Below are 22954 nucleotides of genomic sequence, written 5' to 3'. Positions count from 1 at the left end.
TCCTTGGGTCCGCAGAGCGGGACGGACGGAAGATGTCCCGGAAGCCGGGAGCGGAGGGGTGATTCCGGTCCGGGTCCCGTCATGTGATAACGGTCCCACTGTTCATTAATCTCTCATTTTGTTAGAATGTATGTGTTTTTACTTTTAAGTTTTTATTTGATGGTGTAGCGTTTTCTTTTAATTTATTTCGATAACACATTTAAACCCATCTCAAATTCTCCCCCCCCACACACACCAGTTCCACTGGTTAATATACAATGTACAGCAGATGATCTCCCCTACTCCATACAGACCATCGGATACCACTGGGACTTTGTCAGCTAACACACTCATAGAATACCATTAATTATAACTGATTGACATTGAACCTAAACCATTTGCCATTGGTCTCATCAGGAAAACGTTTGCTTATTACAATTAGGACATTTAGCAGACGCTTTTATCCAAAGCGACTTACATCGGTTAATACACACATTGACGGCAGTCAACCATGCAAGGTTGACTCTGCTTGTCAGGAGCAGTAAGGGTTAAGTGCCTTGCTCAGGGACACATCAACATTCAGCTAGGAGGAGCTGGGGATCAAACTAGCAACCTTTCAGTTGCCGACCCCAGATTATCGCTGGGATTAAACAAAAGTCCTTCCTAAAGTTAGTTTATGCAAGAAAAATATTTCATTGTCAATTAATGTCAGGTTTGCTAATGCAAAAACGAAAAAAAAAAAAAAAAAGGCCTGTCCATTCTCACAATAATACCAAGTGGATCTGTATAGTATTTTGTATGATAACATGTAGTTGTGTACAAAAGGGAAAAAAACAGAATGAACATGGCACTTTTTTTCCCAAGCTTTAATTACAAAAAAACAAACAGGTGGTGCAGGTACAGAAGCAACAATGACCACAAGTGATAAAGTGGGTTGACCAGTCGTAGCACAAAGCTTTGTCAGAGCCAAGGTGACTGAACATCGCCTGCATTTGACCCTGACCGTACACCAATACCAGAAGCACTGCGTCAGTACATGAGGGACACCTGGTGCTGCAGGGTCCATCAGGTACCGGACACCCCTCTGAGTGCCACAGCGGTCCTGCCATCTAGACCATGAAACCATTGGAAAACTTCGGGGCAATGGAGGAAAAACAACAGGCAGCCAGAATGGGTAGGCCAAGCATGGCTTTTCTTTAAGCCATGGAATAAGCAACATAAAATATGAGGACTTATAAAAAAAAGCCAAGGGGACTACCCTTCTAGGTGCCGGGGATGGCCTGTAATGGGGATGGGAGTGTGGGGGTGGGGTCTCAACATCTAGGTCTCGTAGTTGGGATTCTTGCGGAGGATGACGAAGCCCTCGAGGATGGGCGTGACGGGGAGGTACTCCTCCGTAGCCAGCTCTGCCCGCTCTCCGTGGGCCAGCAGCACCGGCGTTGTGTGGGTCTGGAAGCCTGTGATGGCCTTGGGCTTCCCCGCTTGGCCCACCACGTCCACCGCCTGCACATTAGGGATGGGCAAAATGATTCTTTTCCGGGAACTAGTTCTTTCAGTTCAGTTCACTATAACGATTTGTTTGTTTGATTCGTTCGCTACGTCAGATTACGTAATTTGGTGTCTGCTGCCCCCCCCCCGCGCGAGACGGCCGTGAGCATAATTTAATCGACTTCTAGGCTCTAACCCCCGTGAAAATCGAGAAGATATACTATAATATAACCCAACGTCCCACCAATATTTATACCACTTGCTTACTCTCTATATTTCATTCATGGTTTTACATTTATAATTTTATTTTACATTTAATTCTTCATTATTCAGGCATTACCGAACTTTCATGGTCATAAATAAAAAATACGAACTGCAGTTTAATTTCTTTGTTTGTTCTTAAATTGACGTAGAATGGAGAAAAGACTCCTGGGATTGGGAAATGCGTTTATCCAATAGCAGATGGAGGACAAGTCAATTTTTGAAAAAATTAAGGGGGATATGAGTGGCCCCACGTCGAATGGTATGACCCAAGATACGTCAGACAGAGAAAGCGCACATATTCGACGGTACCGCCTTGTCATTTGTTTACCCAGGTGCCATTGCAACACCATTGCTACCTCTCATTGGCTGAATCTGTGAGAACGTTGTAGACTCAATCAATATAAGTCGCGGGGATACGAAGCGCTGTTCGTTTGTATATTTTATTTACGTGACCATATTTTTGGTTTATGTAAAAAAAAAAAGAATCAAAGAACCAGTTATTCTTGTTTCGGGAACCAGTTCTTGTCGTTCACGTTCGGGATTCGTTCGTTGTGAACGAATCGGTCGCGACCGACTCATCCCTACTGCACATGCACCCAGCAGAACCCCGTAAATACAAGTACAATAATACAGAAATTACCTACAACCCAACCATTGAGCCCTGTCAAACCCATCCGGTATCCGTACCTGTCCCACCCTGACCGACACGGGGAGGGGCCGCAGCTCCTCGTCGAACGTCACCAGCATCCGAGGCTGCATGGCCGCGACCAGGCCATAGAGGACGTAGTGGGACTTCCCCAGTATGACTGCAAGACAACACCGGGGGGAAGCATGAACAAACAGTGCATGACAGGGATCTTATTCAATCACCCTTACAACCTTTAGATTTAAACCTGCAATGAGAGAGAGGGAGGGGAAGAGGAAATGGACCTACTGTTCTTGACGTCCAGAAAGGAGACCAGGACTGTGAGCAGGCCCGCCACAGCCACCTGGCTCATGAGCTGCCGGTCGCTGTGGTAGGGACACAGCGTCAGCGTGCCTTTACCCAGGTGAGTCAGGCCCTTGAACATAAAAAAAGGTGCAAAAAGGTCAACACAGTCAAAGGCAGCAGTGAAGAGATGAACAGGATGGTGCAAAAAGGTAAACACAACAGGACTATCATGCTTGCGTGCACCCACCTGCGCCAGGCGGACCATGAACAGATTGTTGGGGTCCTTGGCGTGGTACTGGGCTAGTTGTCGAAGCATGGCTGCCAGACGAGCATTATTTGTGCCTGGGGAGAGGAAGAAAGTGTTGTTATGGTGACAAGCATCACTGTCGACCCCTGCTGACCATTGTGATCCTACAATAAATTACGAATTTCTGCCATTTCAGACCTTTTCTACAGAACTTAAAAAAGGAAAACTTTTAACAACAGAAGTGAATTGTTGTCATAATCGACATCTTTGAACATGGTTTATAGCACTTCCATTTTCTTAACTTATTTCCATGTCACTGCCAGGGTTGTAATTGTTTTCAAAGGGCAACCAAATAGGACATCTCGTTGCTACGGTAAAGCTGTAAATCTCCCAAAGATTTACAGCTTTCAATTCATAAAATCAACGTGCCTGTGAAAGTGTGTATGGGTGTATTTATTATGAGCCACGTACCGCTGCCCACCATGCCCATGGCGAAGATGGAGTTGTGGGAGACCTCTGGGTCAGCGTCGTGGGAGAACTTGCTGAGCGTGTCCAGGATATTGAGGCGTGGGTTGGACACAGAGATCAGGGCCAGTGCCAGAGGCACCGCCCGCCTCAGGGTGGGCTCTCCGTATCGCAGCTTCAAAGGGGAGATGGAGGTTACAACTAGCCCAGGCTCATTGCTGAATTTATGGATATATGTCGAACGCAAGCAGATTTCTCATTCCTACTGATTGTTTTACTTCCAAAAGATGCATTGTTTATGAGGCCAAATGACAGTCAAGCAATTCATATCTTTGAGCTTGCATTCCATGGGACTGTAATGTCCAAGAGATAGTCACACAATGAAGAAATAAAAATTGTCACATTTTGCCATGACCACAGAGACTAGGAGAGATGTGGTTGAACAGCCTGATACTTAATAACACAAACACTAGAGCAGTCATGCGTTGGTACTTACCAGGTGGCCAAAGGTCCGCAGGGCCATTTCCGAGCCTATCTCCTCTCCCATGGCAATGAGCGCGATTCCCAGAACAGCCACACCCTAGGACAAAAAAACAGTTCACACCCTGGGACAACCCACAGGTCACACCCTAGGACAAGACATAGGTCACGCCCTAGGACAAGACACAGGTCACGCCCTAGGACAAGACACAGGTCACGCCCTAGGACAACCCACAGGTCACACCCTAGGACAACCCACAGGTCACACCCTAGGACAAGACACAGGTCACACCCTAAGACAAGACACAGGTCACACCCTAGGAAAAGGCACAGTTCACACCCTAGGACAAGACACAGGTCCCACCCTAGGAAAAGGCACAGTTCACACGCTGAAAATGTGTGTCCTTGGTTTATTTCACCAAAGACCACTGCATTACCGTTAGGGTTTGTTTCTAAACTCTGTTCTTTTAAGGCTACCGACAGAATAAGAACGTTCCCCCACAACAACAACAGCGTGGGTGATGGCCGCCGGCAGGGTGCTCACCTGGTGGGAGCCCATGTCGCCGGGCGCCTCCTTCTTATCTTTGTCCTTCTTATCCTTCTTGTCCTTATCCTCCTCCTTCTCCTTGGCCTCGTAGTGCTCGCTGCAGATGTGGAGGAGCTGCTGGACCTTCAGCACGTTGCCAGAGCCTGAGGAGGAGAGAAGGCGTTACCAGGGCGACCAGAGGCCTCGTTGTGCTCAACAAACCAAAAGGGATGTTGGATAAAGTCACCTCAAACTATTTTTCAAGCACAGAAAAAAAACGTTAGGGCATCAATATGTGAATCCCCGATCAAGATGAAAGGTGTGAAATAACACAAAAGTATTGTCATTATTAAATGTTAGGAGGCATTAGATTTAACCGAGGGGTAAACCGCTGCCGACTTGGGACATCAACGAGCGAAATCATTGTGTATCTTTGGCCAAGCCCTGAGGTGGATCAGGGTATGACTAGAGCAATAGGGAGCGAAGGAGACAGCTAGGGGGGCCGCAACAAAAACACAGGTGACCAGTGCAACCCATCAGCATCCCTACAAACTAGCGACCAACGGCTATAGAACGGCATCGATAAAATGCACCTCAAGTGACCCTGACTGACCTGCGTAGGCACAGATGTCCACCAGCGTGTTGGCAAAGCTCCTGAAGGGTTCAGGGACAACCTGCAGAGCAGCGAGGGTGGTCTCGATGGCCTCTCCTTTACCTGCGACGCAATGGGGGAAATTACATTTACTAACATTTCCTGGGATTATGCCATTCATTCAGAAGAAATTGTGTTTGAGACCAACTACCTTGTTCCCATTCATCAGTCTTTGTATTGCCTTGGTTTGTGAATGTCCCTATATGCTATAATAGGATATGTTCTGCCTGCGTCTGTTTGCTGTGTACCGAGATGGTTGAGTCCCAGCCCCAGTGGCAGCCAGCGAGCGTAGGTATCCTTGAGCTCCAGCTCACTCTTCTCCATGATGGTCTGGACGATGGTGGAGGTCACATCGCCGTTACAGGAGCCCACCGCGATCATGCCACACGCTAGGGCCGTCACACCCGCCACCTGTTTACGTTAACCACATAACCCGTTACAACCACTGGCAACAACTACAGACCAAGAGTCAGAGGGGACAGATGGAACCAGGGACAAAGAGAGCGTGTGATGGCAGTCCTCCAGCATGTGGCTTCAGTCACTCACCTCCATGCTGGACTTGGAGTCCCCCATGACGGGAAGGAGCAGAGACAGAACGTCCTCTCTGTTGGATCCGGCGTAGGCCAAGCCAAGTCTGCACAGCAGGAAGAAGACACAGGACGATGTGACCCACACAAGACCAACACCATCCATAGCATCCCAACCCTCCAGACCAACTTAAAAACTATAAATACTTTTGGGTGCCCCAAATCCCCCCTAATTTTTCAAAAAAGTGCAACTCTACCATGTAATTGATGTCCAATGCCAGGGATTATATTAACCAAAATACAACTCATCAATTCCCTCACTCTCCACCTCAAGCTGGTGTGTGGTGAGCGTTCTGGCGCAGATTGGCTGCCGTGCATCACCCAAGTGGGTGCTACACACTGGTGGTGGTGAGTTAGGTCCCCCCCTTCTGTAAGCGTCTTTGGGTCATTGAAAAGCGCTATATAAATATAATGAATTATTAGAATTATTATTAATTAACAATAAAGAAACATTTGTACTTATTACTGTTCCACATGTTTAACCAGACATGCTGTTGGGGTCCCCCGAGGGATGTGTGTTCTAAATGACAGGGGCCCCCTACTGCACCCCCTCAATTGTTACGTGACTATTACCATAATGAAATAATGTGGAAAATTACTAACGTAAGCGTTTTGCTGTAGAAGAATAGAAAGTGCTTGATACTGTGCGTGGCATTAGCTCTGGATTAAATGTAGGTAAGTAGAGTAAAGTCAGAGCAAGTACTGTAATAATATAAAGTGGCCGTTATATTTGATTGTGTAGTCTGAAAAAACAATATTATGAATCACAGAAGATGTATGGCTACAAATTGCAGATTTGCCACAACACCACAGAGCACCAGCCAAGAGCACCTCTCACACACACTGCAGCACCGTTGCCTTGGAAAAAAACATGTTTTAGGCTAATATAATATAATATAATATTGATAGATACACCAATATAATATGTATCTATCAATTGATAAATTAGCATTCTTTTAATTCCTACGTTTTGTGAAATTGCTGATTCGAAAAATCACAATTCATAAATTGAACCGGCTGTTTCAGGTGGGATTCGAAAACTGTTTAAAAGATGTGTTTTGTCTGGACAGTTCTGGGAAGGCGGGGGCCTGTTATGATGAACTAGGGCTACTTTGTTATTACGTTTTTTGTGTATGAGCTTTAGAATGAGGCTTTCCAACTCTCCAATCACCAGTACTCGCACAGATTCCCTCTCCTTTGATAGTGGGGTTCGATTGGTTGGACGTTCCACCTAGTACAGGTGAGCATACGCTGTCCTTCCACCACATATCCTATGCCTAGGGTAGGATTTAATCACAATGTACACACTTTGAATACAGGTATAAAGTAAGCCGGTCCAAGGCAGTTCAGAGTGAAACAGGTAAACAACCTAAAACAAACTGAAGTGTGTACCAAAACTTAACTGTTGAAAAACAACTTGTCACCTTTATGTTATCAATACCTACCTGTACTCAAGTACCACAGCAAGTAGTCCCCAAGTAGATGTTGGATTTTTAGTGCAAACTGCAATCTAAATCATTGATAATGATAATTGCAGGTCTACGAATTAGGGGAGACATTGAATATTTGATTAATTTAAAGGTTGGGTATTGAATTCTCTTTTTTGGCCATTTTTGCAAAATTACTTGAAATCCTTATCATAACCCACTTACAGCCACTGAGTTAGAAGTACTGACATGAAAATTAAACAAGTCAATCATCTGTGGAACGGGCAGGCCTCGAAAAACTCCAGCCAATGATTTCCAGACCCACCGAGTGGCATTGGACAGTAAGTACGTCAATCAAACGGTCGTACTGCAATCCCCCTCCCCCGCTCCCCGCGCGACCCCTTTGTGCACGTACTCAAAGCTCGTGACCCAGAGCAAGCTTCTGTTGTTATCCTGCGGTAGCTACTGGAGCTAGCTAACTAGCTAATGGCTCACTCTCACGTATCTGTGTTCGCTGTGTTCGCCATGTACTTGGAATGGGTGGAGTCAGAATCAGCGTTGAAGGAGAAGGGGTAGGACCATTTGAGTTGTGTGTTTTCAAAATCTGCTGGGGTTTCGCAAACACCATACCCCACCTTTAATCTTCAATAGAAAGATATTTAGGTTACTTAGGCCGTTTTCACACCTGCCATGTTTGGTTCGAACCAAACCAAAAGAAAACGCTGGTGCGGACCATTTGGGCTGGTGTGAATACAAACCATCAAACTAAACAGTCGGACCTAGACCCAGCCGGAGAGCAGGTCTCAACCGGAGAGCTGGTCTCGGTTCGCTTCCAAACGAACCCTGGTGTGGTTCTCTTGAGATGTGAAAGCGAACGCAGTCCGGTCCGATCCAGTTCTAAAAATCATGCAACTCTTTGGATTGAACAGGCATCCGCGAACATTATGGGAATTATTGTTTGAGTAACGGTAACTCCAAGATCAGCAGCACATTGTCGGACCGTCAGGTGAAAATGAGTCGTGGCTCAACATGGAGCAAAGAGTAGACGGAAAGTTTATTGGATATTTGGGTCCGATATAGGGATCGACCGATTATTGGCCGGGCCAATTATCGGCGCCGATATTCGGCATTTTGATGCATATCGGCATCGTCCTTTTTTTTTGATCCGACGGCCGATAAGATATCAATTTAAAACAGGGTTATTATGGCTCTGATGCAGCCGCGCCTCTATCTGCTGTCACTACGCTGACTCCAGCATTGTCCAACCCACAGCACCATCTGATTGGTTACACGCTCTGGTTACAGAGAGCCACGGCGGAGATATTCCTGAAACGCATCAAAGGAAAACGAAGGAGAAAAGTTTGTTTTCGCCCGTGTGGACAGGCCATAGTCAAGTCAAATCGCTGTGTCTGTAAAATTGTGCGCTATAACAGTGGAACATTCTATTGGGAAAATGGGGGTGCTAAACAGGGTGATACCACAGCATTGGGAGGATGAGGGTGGTAAACGGGGTGATACCACAGTAGGAATGCGCAATATAAACGATATACGATAAAAAATGGCCTACGATAGAGATTTTAGTTAGATTGCTCTATCGCGATAATGCATGTTTGACGCGATCTATCCAAGACCCGCGAAATATAAAGAGCGGGTCATGGATAGAGCTACGAGCTGCAACAGTCTGCCACGCATCGTCCGCGACCCGCGAAATTTAAAAAGAACCACGACCTGCAACCAGCTGCATTGCATCATTCGCGACCCGCAAAATTTAAAGAGCCACGAGCTGCAACCGGCTGCAACGCATCATCCGCGACCCGCGAAATTTAAAGAGCCACGAGCTGCAACCGGCTGCAACGCATCATCCGCGACCCGCGAAATTTAAAGAGCCATGAGCTGCAACCGGCTTCAACGCATCATCGTCATCTAAGCAAATATGGCTGAAAGCGACACGGAGGAGCTGGTGATTGCGCTCATTTCATGTTCATTTTAAAATTGTATGCGTTCACTTTGCACTTTTATGTTTTAATATCAAGTATCTGTGCACACACTTGGAAGATTTTTCTTTATTTAAAATAGCCATGCCTAATACTGGACGTATTTCCCTAATTCACAGTATCCGTTTCTTTATTAACAAGACACCACCAGTTTTAATTTAATTAAGAGAAGTAGACGTCATTACACAGAAGATTTTTTTCTTTGTTAAAGTCTCTGCAGCTACAACATTATGTTGGATGATTACACTTTTGCACAATAAATGTTCTCAAAACGACATACTAAGTTTCTTTCTTTTGTTTTATACATTTAGCAGTTTGGCTTTCCTTAGAGTCTGTAACCTGTTCTGAAATGGTTATATTATGATTTATATATCGTGATATATATCGTTATCGCAATAGGTTGCAATGTATATCGCAATATGGATTTTAGGCCATATCGCCCATCCCTATACCACAGCATTGGGAGGATGGGGGTGGTAAACAGGTGATACCACAGCATTGGGAGGATGGGGGTGCTAAACGGGTGATACCACAGCATTGAACTGGTGATTTGTTCCAAGTCTTCTATTTGCCATGCTATGTATGGCTTATGGTCCTTACTGCATGTTTGATTACCCCTTTGTGTAATGGCAATATCCAAACTTTAGTACATTCTAGACCAGGGGGGCCCAATACATCGATCACGATCGACCGGCCGATCGCAAAAGTAGTGCAGGTAGATCGCGTGACATTGAAAAAAAATAATTAAAAAAAAAACAAGGCATGACATTTACCACTGAATTGAAGAAAATTGTCTGTCAAGACTTGAAAAAAACGGTTTCAATACTTAAAAGATTGCCTCAAGACTTCTTTATTTGAGGCAATCGCCTAATTTATTTTCTATCCATTTCAGGAATATGTTGAGGTTGATTTACTTGCATCCAAAATTGCACCACTGTTCTACATGAACAAGTCTACAGTGGAGGATGAGATTTTGATAGTACAAGCTGATATTGAGCTTAAGTCGTAATTGACAATTTTGGAAATTATCTCAAAGAAAAAGTATACAACCATGAGGAAAAGTGCTTACCTCCTTGACTGAATTATTTGGCTTTACTTATTTATGCCATTTATCAGCTTTTTCCCAAATGAAGATTATTAAGTGCTAATACCATTCCACCATGACTGATGGTCATTTGGAAGCTAGACTAGGTTTGAGACTAGCTACCAGCAGCTACGGCCCGGACTATGCATCCCTGGCTAACTCTATTCATTGCAAGTCATCAGATTATGTACTCAGTATATATAAATAAATATACGCTGCGCATTTCTTAATGTAGGTAGATGTTTTGTACCTGGTCATTTGAAAGTAGCTCGCAAGCCGAAAAAGTGTGGGCACCCCTGTTCTAGACCGTCTGGAAGTCAAGACAATATCAGGCAAAAAACGTAGAAAGTTTGCATAACGAAACCATTAAAGATGATAAAAATAAAAGTAAAATTCATCCTGACAATAGTAGGTGTAATGAACTTGTGCTGGTGAAAATTTCTCTATGTTCGTTCTCGGTATATTGAATGATTCATCTGGTACTGTGAATAATCAGACAGAACTGAGGGTCTGGATAGAGACCGGCCACCGTTTGATCCAATTTTAACACTGCACTATATTTCAGCCCATATCATGATTCATTAAGGCTAATGGTAGCCTACATTTTCAGTCAAACTGAAAGCAGATGACATGACTTGCTGGTAGAGGCGGTCATTGAGCATAGCCACTATGCCTTGCCTGTACACAGCCATGGGGACCCTGATGAGCTCATTCATTTCTGAGATCAAACCATACAAAAGTCTATAATGCACCATGAACCGCAAATATTACACAATATATACTATATCATCTGATGATCAGCCCAGCCTGACAAATCAGATTCGACAAATGTTAGAACCTAGTTAACTATGGATGCAGTAAGAGGAGTGTGTTGAAAAACAGAATTAGACCATTATCTGACCGTACTCCTCCATTTTCCTACAACGTTTTCAGTGACCATGTTGCCTCGACAAATGTTACCTCATTGTCATTGGATAACCTTAAAAAATAGACCTTTGCGATTCAAATCAATCAATATTTCGCAATATGTTTAATGACATGTGTGCAGTCCCATTCAGCTGAATGTTTCATTATTTTATTGACACGGGAAAAATAACTTGCTTGATTCTATTCAGTATTGATACAGTACGGTATCGATACAGTAGTGCAAAGTATTTCAACATTTATTTTATTTAGTTTAATCTGAGCATGTTGAATAACTTTTTTTGTTGAACAAAAATGCCAATATTCCCAAATGAACAGGACTGTAGCAGTGAACATTTGTTTGTTTCTCTCAATTTTATTGAGGCTCTAAATAACTCTTAATATGATTATTCTTAGGTTTATGTAACTCTATTATGTCTGCTTTATGTTACTCGAATCATTTTAAGTTATGAGCTGGGAGCTCAGCATTCATGTGAGAGGTCTATTCAGAGAATAAATACTAAGGTCCTGTGTGCTGAATGTTCAATGACAACGTTTTTGCACTACCCTACATTTTCGCACTTCAGTTAATGTGTAGAAGATAATATTGTTCACAGAATTAAATGTGACATTTGAAGCGAGTTGACTAGTCTTATTTTCATAATTTTTTGTAATGCCTTTGAATAATATGGGGAACATGAATCGTAATATATAGCGCAGAATCAAATATTTCAATATTATTGAACCATGGCCTAAATAACGAATCATCACATTTTTGCCAATTCCCACCCCGATCGGTCAAACTGCACATTATAGGTCTGGAGGGTTTCCTCCTCATGATGGATCTGCATCAATGCTTACCCGAAGATGGCTCCTATCCGCATGACGTTGCTGTTGTGGAGGACATAATCTGAGAGCAGCGCCAGGGCCGGGTCGCACTCGTTCCTCACGCCAGAGTTGACAATGCCACAGGCCAGCAGGGCCCCTGACTGTAAATGGACACAACAGGGAGTGAGAGGCGGTGACTGTGAGGAGGAAAGCTCATCACTCGCTAATGAGCACAAGCCGACCGTGTCCCAGTAGCCTGTAGAGATGGGAATATAATTTGGCCATAACCACGCAATAATTTAGTTCTCTGTGAAAATAATCCACCAAAAACACTTGAAAAACGTTTGGAATAATGCTTGACCTAGTACAACACGGTTATAAGCATGCGCAAACATTATGTAAATATATAAAACATTTTGTGCAATTAATAAATCCTAGTTTTATTAATATATCCATATTGATATTGTGGGTCCCCACCTTGATGTAGTCCTCAGAGGAGTAGAGGTACTTGTCTATCTGGGTGAGACCGCCATCCACGTCCCACAGCAGGATCATCCCCAGGGAGGCTGCAGCGCTCAACATGCCTGAGAAAACAGTTATATATTATTAACTTGCTACTGTCAATGGGCAGCACAACATATGATACAGCTGTGGAGAAAATAAAACAAATATCTACTATTCAAATGTTAATGTCGTCACCAGGTCAGAAAGTTAAACCAGGTGATGACCAGTATTAAGAAGAAGTGACCTCTTCTTAATACTCTTCATTCTCTTTCTGTGATGCCCTCCAATAACCATGGGGATCTGATCCAGTTAGTAGTGTTCTCTGCCATGTTGGCCTACTCTGAAGCATCACAGCGTTCCCTTCTGTAGCGAGACAGACCATGACCTCCCCATCCCCCCGCGGGCCTCACCGTGGTCCTTGTTCTTATACAGCCACTTGTTGCCATCGTCCGTGAGCAGCTTGTCCTGGCCGAAGGCGGCGTTGACAAAGCCGTTGACGAAGGAGGAGGCCAGATTCATACGGGCCGAGTCCACCTGGGAGCCGCTGCCGCCGAATCCTGGGGACACACACACTAGGGATTTGACTCCGAACTTCGTTATTCAAATATCAAAAAATAAATCAAAATTCGAACAAATATAAGGCAGCCCTTAATATTCGAACCTGTTATGGGCAGGCCAAGAAGGAGAGACGTCGGAGACCCCGCCGCTGTCTATTCATAATATTGTAATGACCACGGAAGAGGCAGTGAATGAAGTATTGATTAGACATTGTGACGTCAGCGAGTGAGTGGACGAGCGAGGAGAGCAAGCGGTAGCGTGTGTGTCTAGTGAAGAAGCGAACGAGTCCGGTAGAATAAAGTACCCATCCTGTCAATAACAATACAATAGAGACAGGGATCACACAGGCAATTTTTTTTCACGCTTGGCCCACTCTGGATAAATGTCGTTCATATCTCGTATGAGGACTTCGACGGCTGTGGAGAAATGCAATCCTCCGAAGCCACGGAGAGCTGTCATCACAGAGAGGGCATCTCATCGCATACTTACTGCATCGATAAGATGGGGCGGTGTCAGCAGACTATTATTTAGACAATTTATTAGCAAATTTCAATCTGACAATTTGACCGGAGAGTTAGAAAGGGCGTATCACGCTTCTGCCTTCTCACACCGCGAGACAGGTTCGTGGCTTTGAGTGTCGCACTTTCGGTTTCGATACGCGTATCGTTAAAGCCCTACTGGACACACAAACACACACACACCTCGAATAGGGGTTCAGCCGAACCCTGGGGACACACAAACACTCCTCTCAGAACAGGGGTTCAGTTCTCCGGTTAGCTCCAAAATATAATCCCTTTGAATCGTTCTCAAAAAAAAAAAAACCTTGGCATATTCCTTGTGGGTCTTTCAGAAAGCGAAGGAAATTATGCCGTGGCTTCTGGGCTCTGCGGTGCCTTGCGGTAAAACTACAGATGGTCCCCCGTTACATTGCAAGGTAGAGGAAAATGTAATAACCGTAACTAAATCAGACACGTTCACCTGCACATGTTTCTAAGTTAAAGTTCATCAAACGCAACATTTGTCGCCCGTTCGCGTTGTTGCCGAAGTTTTGTCGCACCACAAATCATATTCTGTCGCTGTGCAAGTTTTGAGCAAGTTTTGTCAGGCGAATTTGTCGCGCCACAATTTTTGGCCGCAAACGGTGCTTCATGCCAATTCATTCTCAACCATGGCCGAGATAACCATCATTGCATGCCTTTACCCTTGGTGGAAGAGGAAGAGACGTCGGAGAACCCGACGCAGTCAATTCATAATATCGTAATGACCACGGAAGAGGCAGTGAATGAAGTATAGATTAGCCAGATTTAATAGATAGGCCTACCTAATAAACTGTTTGAACACACAAGACCGGAAACCATAGCAACGCCGGTAAACAAACCCCAAGATGCCCAATCCCTATGAGAGCTCCCCGTGCTACGGCCATCTGGAGGCGAACAGAGCTTTTGGCAGTGAAAATATATATACAAATTATATATAGAGCTGGTGGTCGCAAACGGCAACAATCAACTTCTCCTCCATGCTACGGTTCACCCCGGACTGCACTGCAGGGAACGGTTGGCCGGTTGAACGCTGATTGGCTGTTCGTTTCACATGTCACTCAGTGGCCACGCTGTTAAACGCTGATCGGCTGTCATCTCACAAATGAAGCGGCAAAGTTGAAATATTTCAACTTGAGCAAATTTGGCGCTACAAATCCTCGTGAACGCGCTCGCCTTTGCAGGGCGAAAGTGTGGCGCGACAAATCAAAACTCTAGCGAATAATTCGCCCGATACGCGTCTCTACATTCACTTTGTATGGGATCTTGTCGCCCCTTTGCGTTTAGTGTGAAAGCACCTTTAGTGGATTCCCATTTCTCCCGGGAGTCTACTCCATACCCATCAATAGACAAAGTGTGCCGTACCAACACCATTCACACCTAACATCTCTACTCACGGTTATTTTCAAGGTGGGTTTTGTAGATGTCGTCTGGGACTTTGGGCTCCATGATGTCCAACTGAGGAGGAGGAAACGGCCAGAGAAAACATTCATTAATGTGTTAGAAACACATTGCGAGGATAAGCCGCTATCCCCTCTCTCATCTGCCCTGACTCATAGACCTCATTCTTCAAGTGTCGTCTGTCTCTTTCTTTGTCGTCCCCAAACCCATCCGCAGTCTGAGGACAAGCTGTTCTCGGAAATGAGTCACTACTTTCCAGCAGTTGGAGAGCAGTCTCCAATCCACCTCCACCCTTATCCATTGGCCTGCAGTAAATCCCAGCACAGAAACCACAGCCGTCCCCTACACTCCTCCAACACGGCCTTAAACCCAACTCTGACCTCTTCTTCCTCGCAGCCTCCCTCACCTCTCGGGCCAGGGCCAGGAAGTTGCTGTTGAGCTGGACGTTGGACATGATCTCAGTCAGGTCCTCGTAGTCCTCCACGTCCTCGTTGAGCTCCAGGAACATGCCGTGGCGACCGAGCATGAAGGCCATCTCCTTCTGCGTGACGCTGTGGTAGGAGGGGGTGCAGACAGGCACAGGGTCAACCCTTTCAATGAGGAATATATGGCTGAAGAGGTGCTCACCTAAACAATTGGAAATGTACTACATTCTGACCAAGGTACAGGGTAAAATAATACACCGAGCGATATTCATGACTGCTAATGGCGCCAATATGGCTTCCCTTTATTATGGGGAAAGGATTGTCAGAAAGCCCTGGATGAGCAAACGCACATGTCCTTGCAGGAGGTGAAGATGTTCTCCACCAGCTCCACATCGTTGAGCATCAGGGCAAGGCGCAGGGCCTCGGGGTAACGGTTGAACTTGCGGAAAATGTTGAGAGAGCACTTGAGCAGCGCAGAGTTCTCTGGCTCGGGGACGTAGCTCACGCAGCTGATGGGGGACCACAAGATTGAGAGTTAGTGACACCAATTCAGCCAGAGCCCGGGTTTGTAGTACTTTGTTGTAGATGTCCTTTCTTTTCATCATTTCAACTCTGACTTTGACAAATACAACTTGTTTCTCGACACATAATTGCACTGGAATTTCTTCCCTGTACTCTGAGGTGCTATATGCAATAATTAAACCAATCAGAGTCCACTATGGGGACCTACTTGCATTACCATGTAGCTATTGAGTAGATGAGGTTTATCCCAATGAATTCAGACATTTCATTGTCATTAAGGGGAAGGTTGGGGTTAAGGGTCTTGCTCAGGGATGCCTACAGGAAAGCTGTGCGCATGGGGATTGTACCACCACATTGCCATGGCCCAGGGTCGGCCTAATGGCGATCATATTTATCTTTTTGAGTGTGTCACTGAAAATGTGTCACTTAAAATGCACCGCAACACCAGCACTATTCAAGAACAGTCCAAGAAAGAACACACGCACTGTTCTGTTTATCAGCAGAAAAGTTAAACACAAACATTGTAAATAAGTATATGACCTTATTATTGGTAGATTTTTGATAAACCCTGTATAAAGAGTGAAACCCTTGAGTTAGACATACCTGGTGAGGTAGAGGCAGACCTTGGCGTAGGCGTTATCGTCTATGTAGTTCTCCAGCATGTCCAGCCTCTCAACCTCCATGAGCAGGTCGCAGGCCTCGTGCTCAGCGTTGTGCGCCATGTTGTAGGGAACGATCTCCTTCACCAGCTTCAGCAGCGTCTCCTGCTTGGTCTTGTCGCTCTCCTCCACCTCCTGCCACTCCTTGGCCACCTCGCCGGCCAAGTGCCTGGGAAACCAAGGTCCCGAGTTTGAATTTGGAAGTATACATTTCAGTTATAAAGATATTGCATGATCAACATGTTGATATGACACGGAGAACTAAAGAGGCGATGAGCAGTTTGAGCTGGTGGGTTTAGCAGACACCTGCCAGGAGACACAGCTAACCAGAAGAAGCCATTGCAGCAGCACTCCTATCTATAGAGCCACTGTTTGGTCCATATTTCTAAACAATAAGTGACTTAGAAAGTACCCTGTCATGAACATTAGCCAAACTAAGACACAATTAACCCAGATACAACCCACGTTTCCAAATGTTGCCAATGGATACAACATTAACTCCCTATAGGTCCATGACTGTAAAAAGCAGGTCAAACGAGAGTTTCCGTGTACATTACAGGCTTTAAAAAAAAGAGTATGCCAAACGAGTACTTTTTTTGTTAATTTGGACCGACTCTGTGGAAGTGGTGCAATTATTTCCTTTTAATTCATTATTCTACAGGCCATAAGTATTTAAACCCAGCAAGACAAATCAAAGAATAAGTAGGCATTTTTTGTTATACATACTACATGTCATTCATGCTACAATGACTTATATCACTACATTTATTTATTTAAATAGATATCAAAAACTTTTAGTTTATACCTTGCTTGCACAATCGATGTGAACCTGATTAAAGCACCAAAAATAAATAGAACAGCCTCAAATTTCCAAAATCTGCAATTCCACAATCTGTTATTTGGTTAAACTCTACTTTTCCTTGCGAGCAGAGCTTTGACCCGTAGCTTCATGCCCTGCAGGGCCAGGTTAAACCACCCACCTGACGTATTCATGCCCCCACGAGGCCAGCTCCTCTTGGGAGCCCAGCAGGCGGTACTTCAGACACTCCCTCTCGCCACTCATGGTCATGGCCAGCACCGACAACACATCAGCACAAAAATGCTGGAAACACAGAAGCAGCAAAAGGCTTAAGAAAATCACATGTTCAATTCTGCTAGAGATAACATTTTCTATTTTTTTTTAATGTCGAAATTGTTCTCTTATATGATCATCAACCTTTTTTTTTCTCCTAATTTAAAGAAAGGGGAGTCAAATCCTACGTCTTTGCCATTCTGCCTAAATATTTGCAAAGGTTCCACAGGCGGCGTTGTTTTCAATACGTCTGAACGCCTTTTCCGTCACGACCAAGGAAAACCGGTGGCTAGGTTTGGACGTGTGGAGCCCAGCGATTTATTTAATGTTTGAGTGAAGGTTAGGCTTCCAGACATAGTATAATGCTATGTTGTTTTCCTATACAACCTCACTCTTTGTAGAAAAAATAAAAAAATCGCAATTCGATTATTTCCCCAAATCGTTCTGCCCTATTATAAATACTCTGACTAGAACGGTGTGTTCTACTGATCCTACCTTGTTTTCCCCATCGGCCATCGCCTCGTAGATATCCTTGAGCTTGGCATAGTGCGGGCGCAGGAACTTCAGGGGCTTGGGCACAGAGGTCATGGAGGTGGTAGAGGAGCGTATCTGTCTGCGGAGCTCCTCCAGCGCTGCGTGGTGTAGGGTCGCGTCCTCATCCTGTTCAGGTCACAGGAACAGTACAAGCACTTATTTTCCACACACTAAAATGCAACATGACCAACCACATGCTCCATGGCATAGACCAGGTGAATGTGGTGAGTGCATCATTTACTTTTGAGCGAGACACTGTTGGTGCATTTGATTATTTAATGTGATGAGTGTATCCTGATCAGAGTATACGTACACCCAACCTTTCGACCAGCAGCTCCAAATCCTCTTGCAGCTGCTTGTCTTCCTCAGACTGTAAAAAGAGCATTTAAGGAAAAGGATCAACACAAAACACGCCAATTTAATGAGGTTCATCAGCTGGTTAAACAACACATTTGAGATAGTAGCTCATACGTGCCTCATACACGCTGTAATCTTGTAAACGGGGCAATGGATTAATAATCATTATTATTATAAGTATCATTGAATGCAAAAGTCTGTCTGTCTGTGTATGTGTATGTGTGTGTCATTTCAGATAGCACCCCGCTAGCCGGCTAACGGCTAACTAGCTCTGAGCTAACGGGAGGACTAAGCCAGTGAGATGGCATTAAAGACACTAAACGCAGTATTTAAGAGGTCAGATTGGACTGCGCCAAGACCTCACAGATACCACCACTCCACGGGGGGTAGACAGTCCATGAGGTGACACCGTGGTGAGAGGACCCCGGCCTAACGTGTCGGCAGGCGGCAGTGACTCAGGAGAAACACCGCTAGCATGATGAGACCTCCGCGACTCACCAGCTCCTTCTCCTCCTTTTTTTCCTTGTCCTTCCCGGTGGGCTTCTCCCCCTTCTCCTTCTCCTTCTCCTTCTCCTCAGTCTTCTCGGTCTGTTTCTTCTCTTTGTTTTTGGCCTCCTCCATGGCTGCTGTTGTGTTAACTGTGGGCTGGTGAGGGACTATGGAGGACCGAGGGGGGACTTCTTCAGGTCCAGGACGTGAGTGTTCAGTTCCTTTCTACCGCCACCTAGCGGCCAGCATTTTGTATTTGTTATTATTATTTCGGCAAAAGTCACATGATACTATGGGAAATCACATGCTTCGGGTTATTCTGAGTTCCCCATACAGGTTCAACATGGCGTTGCACATAGGGACGATGAGTAAAGTCATAGCCATCCTCTTAATCTTTGCTGTGTGTGAAGGGCACCGCCTGAGAGGGTTTGGATCGTTTACTACTCGATGGCAAGATACACGCAACGAGACGGTGGTGGAGGATCAGTGGTTCATTCAGAAACTAGATCACTTCAACGGTGCTGACAGCCGGACGTGGAAGCAGGTGAGTGCCATGTCTGTCTGCACACACACACACACACACACACACACACACACACACACACACACACACACACACACACACACACACACACACACACACACACACACACACACACACACACACACACACACACACTGCCTGTCTGCGGCCTATGCCAGTGAGAAGAGTGGAGTGCAACACTGTAGGCCTACATTAAACTCATCATAAGCATGCTTTCTCACTTTCAGGTACACATAGGCTATACTCATTACTATAGCTTACTTTCCTGATGCCAACCCTCCCCATTAATATGATCCGCATTTGGGACCAGCATTGTTAAAATGTAAGCCTATTTTTTATGTTCTCAGGTTACATGACTGTAAATATTATTTACTCTTGGCGACACAAGAGGGCGCAAGAGCACACAATAATTAATGTGATGAATGTTCATGTATTGTATTGTGACCTAATGGACTTCCCGTACATGGACATTTTTATGCGTAACGTTTTCTATATTCAAAAGTCAGTCCGCTCTCAACCCAACCGGCAGATGGCCACATTTCATTGTTCGGAAATAAATGTCCTATAATGAGAGAAGTCGTAAGCCTCCTTCCTACGCATCGTCAGCAGCACCACTCTGCTGATAAAACTCAACAAGCATCTAGTTGAGCTGGCTTGCCAGTGGCTGGGTTAGGCTAAACTATAACATATATTACAAAGATTCAAACAAAATAAAGCCACATACAAACTACGGAACCACATCAGAAATATTTAAATAATTATTTTTAAGAGATTGATATGGACAAATTATAAACAAACAGATTAGAAGGCCTGGCTGGGGCATATTATTGTAACGAGCTGAGTTAATGTGGTTCTGTTATTATGCGTTCAGCAGCAATACAAATGTTCTCATATGTTGGGTTATGCATTAATGTTATTAGTGGAGGTTAATGGGGGGACAACGTGAGGGAGGGTCCGGAAGCAACGGGTTGTTTTGATTTAGAACTGTGTTACGGCTTAAAGCTAAATGCCCACTATGCAACTTCGGGCATTTCTTCGCTGTTTTATTGGTTTTGGCACGCACATTTCTCTACACAGCGCCCCCTACAGCTTCGTAGTAGATATTTTACAACACTGTCGTAACAACTCGTTGACGACCCTTCCCCATGCACTTCTACGCGAGCCGGGGCTGTTTCCCAATGTCAAGGAAGCATGCTCAACGGCCGCCCTTTTAAGGACGCTACGTCATAGAACACCGACAAGCACTGTTCCAATGTTGAGGACATAGATATATATAGAACACAGGGCTCACAACAAAACGGTCGAGAAAACAATTTTTACAGGGCTCACAACAAAATGGTTGAGCAAACACATTTGTACAGAGACTATCAACATCAAGAATACCACGAAGACAAAGTTCACCCAAGGGTACTTTCAATTTCAAAAGCAACACGGCCAAGTCGGCGTCTGATTTGCAGTCTTCTTTTTCTTTCAGTTCACGCTATTCCTGAAAAGCTTGCCCAACGTTTACTCGTGTCTGGCCTCTCTGTCGGTCAGTCTCCCTTTTCTCTTCTTCTGTTCCTCCGACATTGGGTTTCTCTGTCTCTTTTTAGTCGGCTGATCTATGATGAATGTAACAATCCCTTAGTTACTTATGTTTATATCGAGCTGGTTCCGTGTTTGGGGGTCTGTGCCGCAAGGCAATTCGTTACTTCGCGAGACCCGAGACCGCGAGAGTGGGCGGCGGGTCGCCGGCAGAAACATATTCCTTTTCTCCGCCAAGATGCGCAAGGGGGAGTCGAAACAACGAACAATCGAAGAAAAATGTATAATAGAACCATCGCAATGACTCTTAGCCTGTTATATTAAGGTAAATCAAGCCAAAAAAGTTGCATAGTTCCCCTTACACTCGTGTCTGATCTCTTTTCTGGTCCATTCTTCTTTTGTTCCACCGACAGTCGCCTCTTGGGTCCCTTATCAGTCGATTGATCCATGATGAATGCAACAATTGCCTCGCAACTGGCTGTTTATATCTAGCCGGTGCCATGTTTGGGTGTGTGTCTGTGCCGTAAAGCATTTTCGAAACTACAATCTGACTACATTTTCGAGGCGCGATTGGATACTTCTGCTGCGTCACATCCGGATTGTGTCGGTCCGAACAGAGCAAGTTGCATATGCACTTTTTCCTTGGAGAGGTGACATGGGGCAATGACACACCCACCAAACGACCCAGAAATGGTTGCAGAACCATCAGAAAAACTCTCAACCAGCATAATTAATGTAATTTTGGCTAAAAAAGTTGCATAGTGGGCCTTTAATGTACGGGTGTTCAAGGCCAACAGTGATCGGAGATAAACTTTGGATTTATTAAATAAAGAGCAGGATTGCAAGCCAGACATCCCCTGTTTATTCAACGCTGCACCACCGTGGGGTGAACGTTACACTGGTGTCAGAAGTGAAAACGACGGACTGGTGCTTCTCCGGTGTTCGCCGTTATCCTAGCCGTCTGGCGGACCTACCATGGGGTGCTGCTGTTTGTACTGCCAACGGACATGGCGCACGGGAGCGGAGCGCGGCCGAAAGTTAAGGAGGCGGAGGGGAGCTACGGTTATGCCCTTGCGGAGGGTCTGGCGGCGGAGTTTGAGCGCGCTGCGGAGACCAAGGCCCGCTTGAGGGAGACGGCGAGGCGCCTGGCATACGACGTGGGAAAAAAAAGCATGACAGACTGAATGCACAGCCTGCGTGGCAAAGGGGCGGGGCCTATACTTCCCGGGCCCCGTGTAAAACACCAAAGTACTCCGGTAAGGCAGACTGGCAGGCGTTTCATGCCAAATTCGAACTGTTGCAGTTCGCAGTTCGAAGCTGCAGGTTGGTTGGAGGATGATAAAGCGCTACAGCTAGTGTTATGCCTTACGGACGACGCACTGGCATGCCTTACTGCTCAGCCCAGAAGAACGAAATAATTATGAGGCTCTTGTTTGGGTTCTGCAGAGACGTTTTGGACTTTGCGAACAGCCCGGTCTCCTACGCTCTGAACTTTCCATCAGACGCAGGCGGCCTGGGGAGCCCCTCCGTGTGTTAGCTAATGATATTGAAACTCTAGCCAGGAGGGCTTATGCCCACATGCCCCCGGCGATACAGATGGAGCTCGCCAGGGACCAGTTTGTCCAAGTCATAACCCAGAGGGAGCTGCGCATTCAGACCCAGCTCGCCCATCCCCGCTCCATACAAGAGGCTCTGGAACTGGCTCTAGAGAGGGAGATTGTGGGGGGCGGGACCTTGGGAGGCAGCCCTGAGGGGAGTGGTCCTACATTGAGAACCGCTGCATGCACTGATGCAGCCGAAGTAAAGCCTGCATGGGTGGCTGAAATTACCGAACTAATACGGGCTGTCTCCATGCATTCGCAGCAAAGTGCCACACGGCCTCGCCATCGCCCCCTGGTCTGCTGGGGATGCGGACAACCTGGCCATCTCCTCAGACAGTGCTCCAAGCATTCCAAAGACCAGGGAAACAGCCCG

General features: G+C 45.5%; 2 protein-coding genes across 2 annotated transcripts in view; one reads left to right on the top strand and one right to left on the bottom strand.

Annotated features, from left to right (window-relative positions):
• Positions 1-813: 813 nt before the first annotated feature.
• Positions 814-19144, bottom strand: psmd2 (proteasome 26S subunit ubiquitin receptor, non-ATPase 2). The gene is made up of 21 exons (XM_056610335.1): positions 18922-19144; positions 18380-18436; positions 18028-18192; positions 17441-17562; positions 16405-16629; positions 15630-15788; positions 15261-15405; positions 14851-14911; positions 12770-12916; positions 12333-12439; positions 11889-12016; positions 5579-5666; positions 5281-5443; positions 4994-5095; positions 4399-4544; positions 3871-3954; positions 3381-3549; positions 2910-3004; positions 2666-2792; positions 2419-2537; positions 814-1482 (listed from the first exon to the last, which is right to left on the bottom strand). The coding sequence occupies exons 1-21, from the start codon at positions 19042-19044 to the stop codon at positions 1300-1302; spliced, it is 2715 nt and encodes a 904-aa protein (XP_056466310.1). The 5' UTR covers positions 19045-19144; the 3' UTR covers positions 814-1299.
• Positions 19145-19190: 46 nt separating this feature from the next.
• The window catches only part of prss16 (serine protease 16), a 56628-nt gene continuing 52864 nt past the window's right edge, over positions 19191-22954 (top strand). Inside the window, exon 1 of the mRNA XM_056610336.1 lies at positions 19191-19456. Within this exon, the coding sequence (XP_056466311.1) occupies positions 19205-19456 (252 nt within the window). The 5' untranslated portion in view covers positions 19191-19204. The remainder of the gene's footprint in view (positions 19457-22954) is intronic.

The sequence above is a fragment of the Gadus chalcogrammus genome, chromosome 16 (assembly GCF_026213295.1).
Source record: "Gadus chalcogrammus isolate NIFS_2021 chromosome 16, NIFS_Gcha_1.0, whole genome shotgun sequence".
NCBI classification, from domain to species: Eukaryota; Metazoa; Chordata; class Actinopteri; order Gadiformes; family Gadidae; genus Gadus; species Gadus chalcogrammus.
The sequence above is the reverse complement of the archived record's forward strand: the minus strand, read 5'-3'. Positions and strand labels throughout refer to the sequence as shown.

Bases quoted from the DNA above. Each gene is read 5' to 3' on its own strand.
- psmd2 (XM_056610335.1), bottom strand. From the start codon at position 19,044: ATGGAGGAGGCCAAAAACAAAGAGAAGAAACAGACCGAGAAGACTGAG. The intron at 4,545-4,993 runs GTCAGTCAGGGT...TCTCCTCCTCAG, and splicing joins GGACATCTGTGCCTACGCAG to GCTCTGGCAACGTGCTGAAG. The intron at 1,483-2,418 runs GTACGGATACCG...CCTAATGTGCAG, and splicing joins TGTCGGTCAGGGTGGGACAG to GCGGTGGACGTGGTGGGCCA.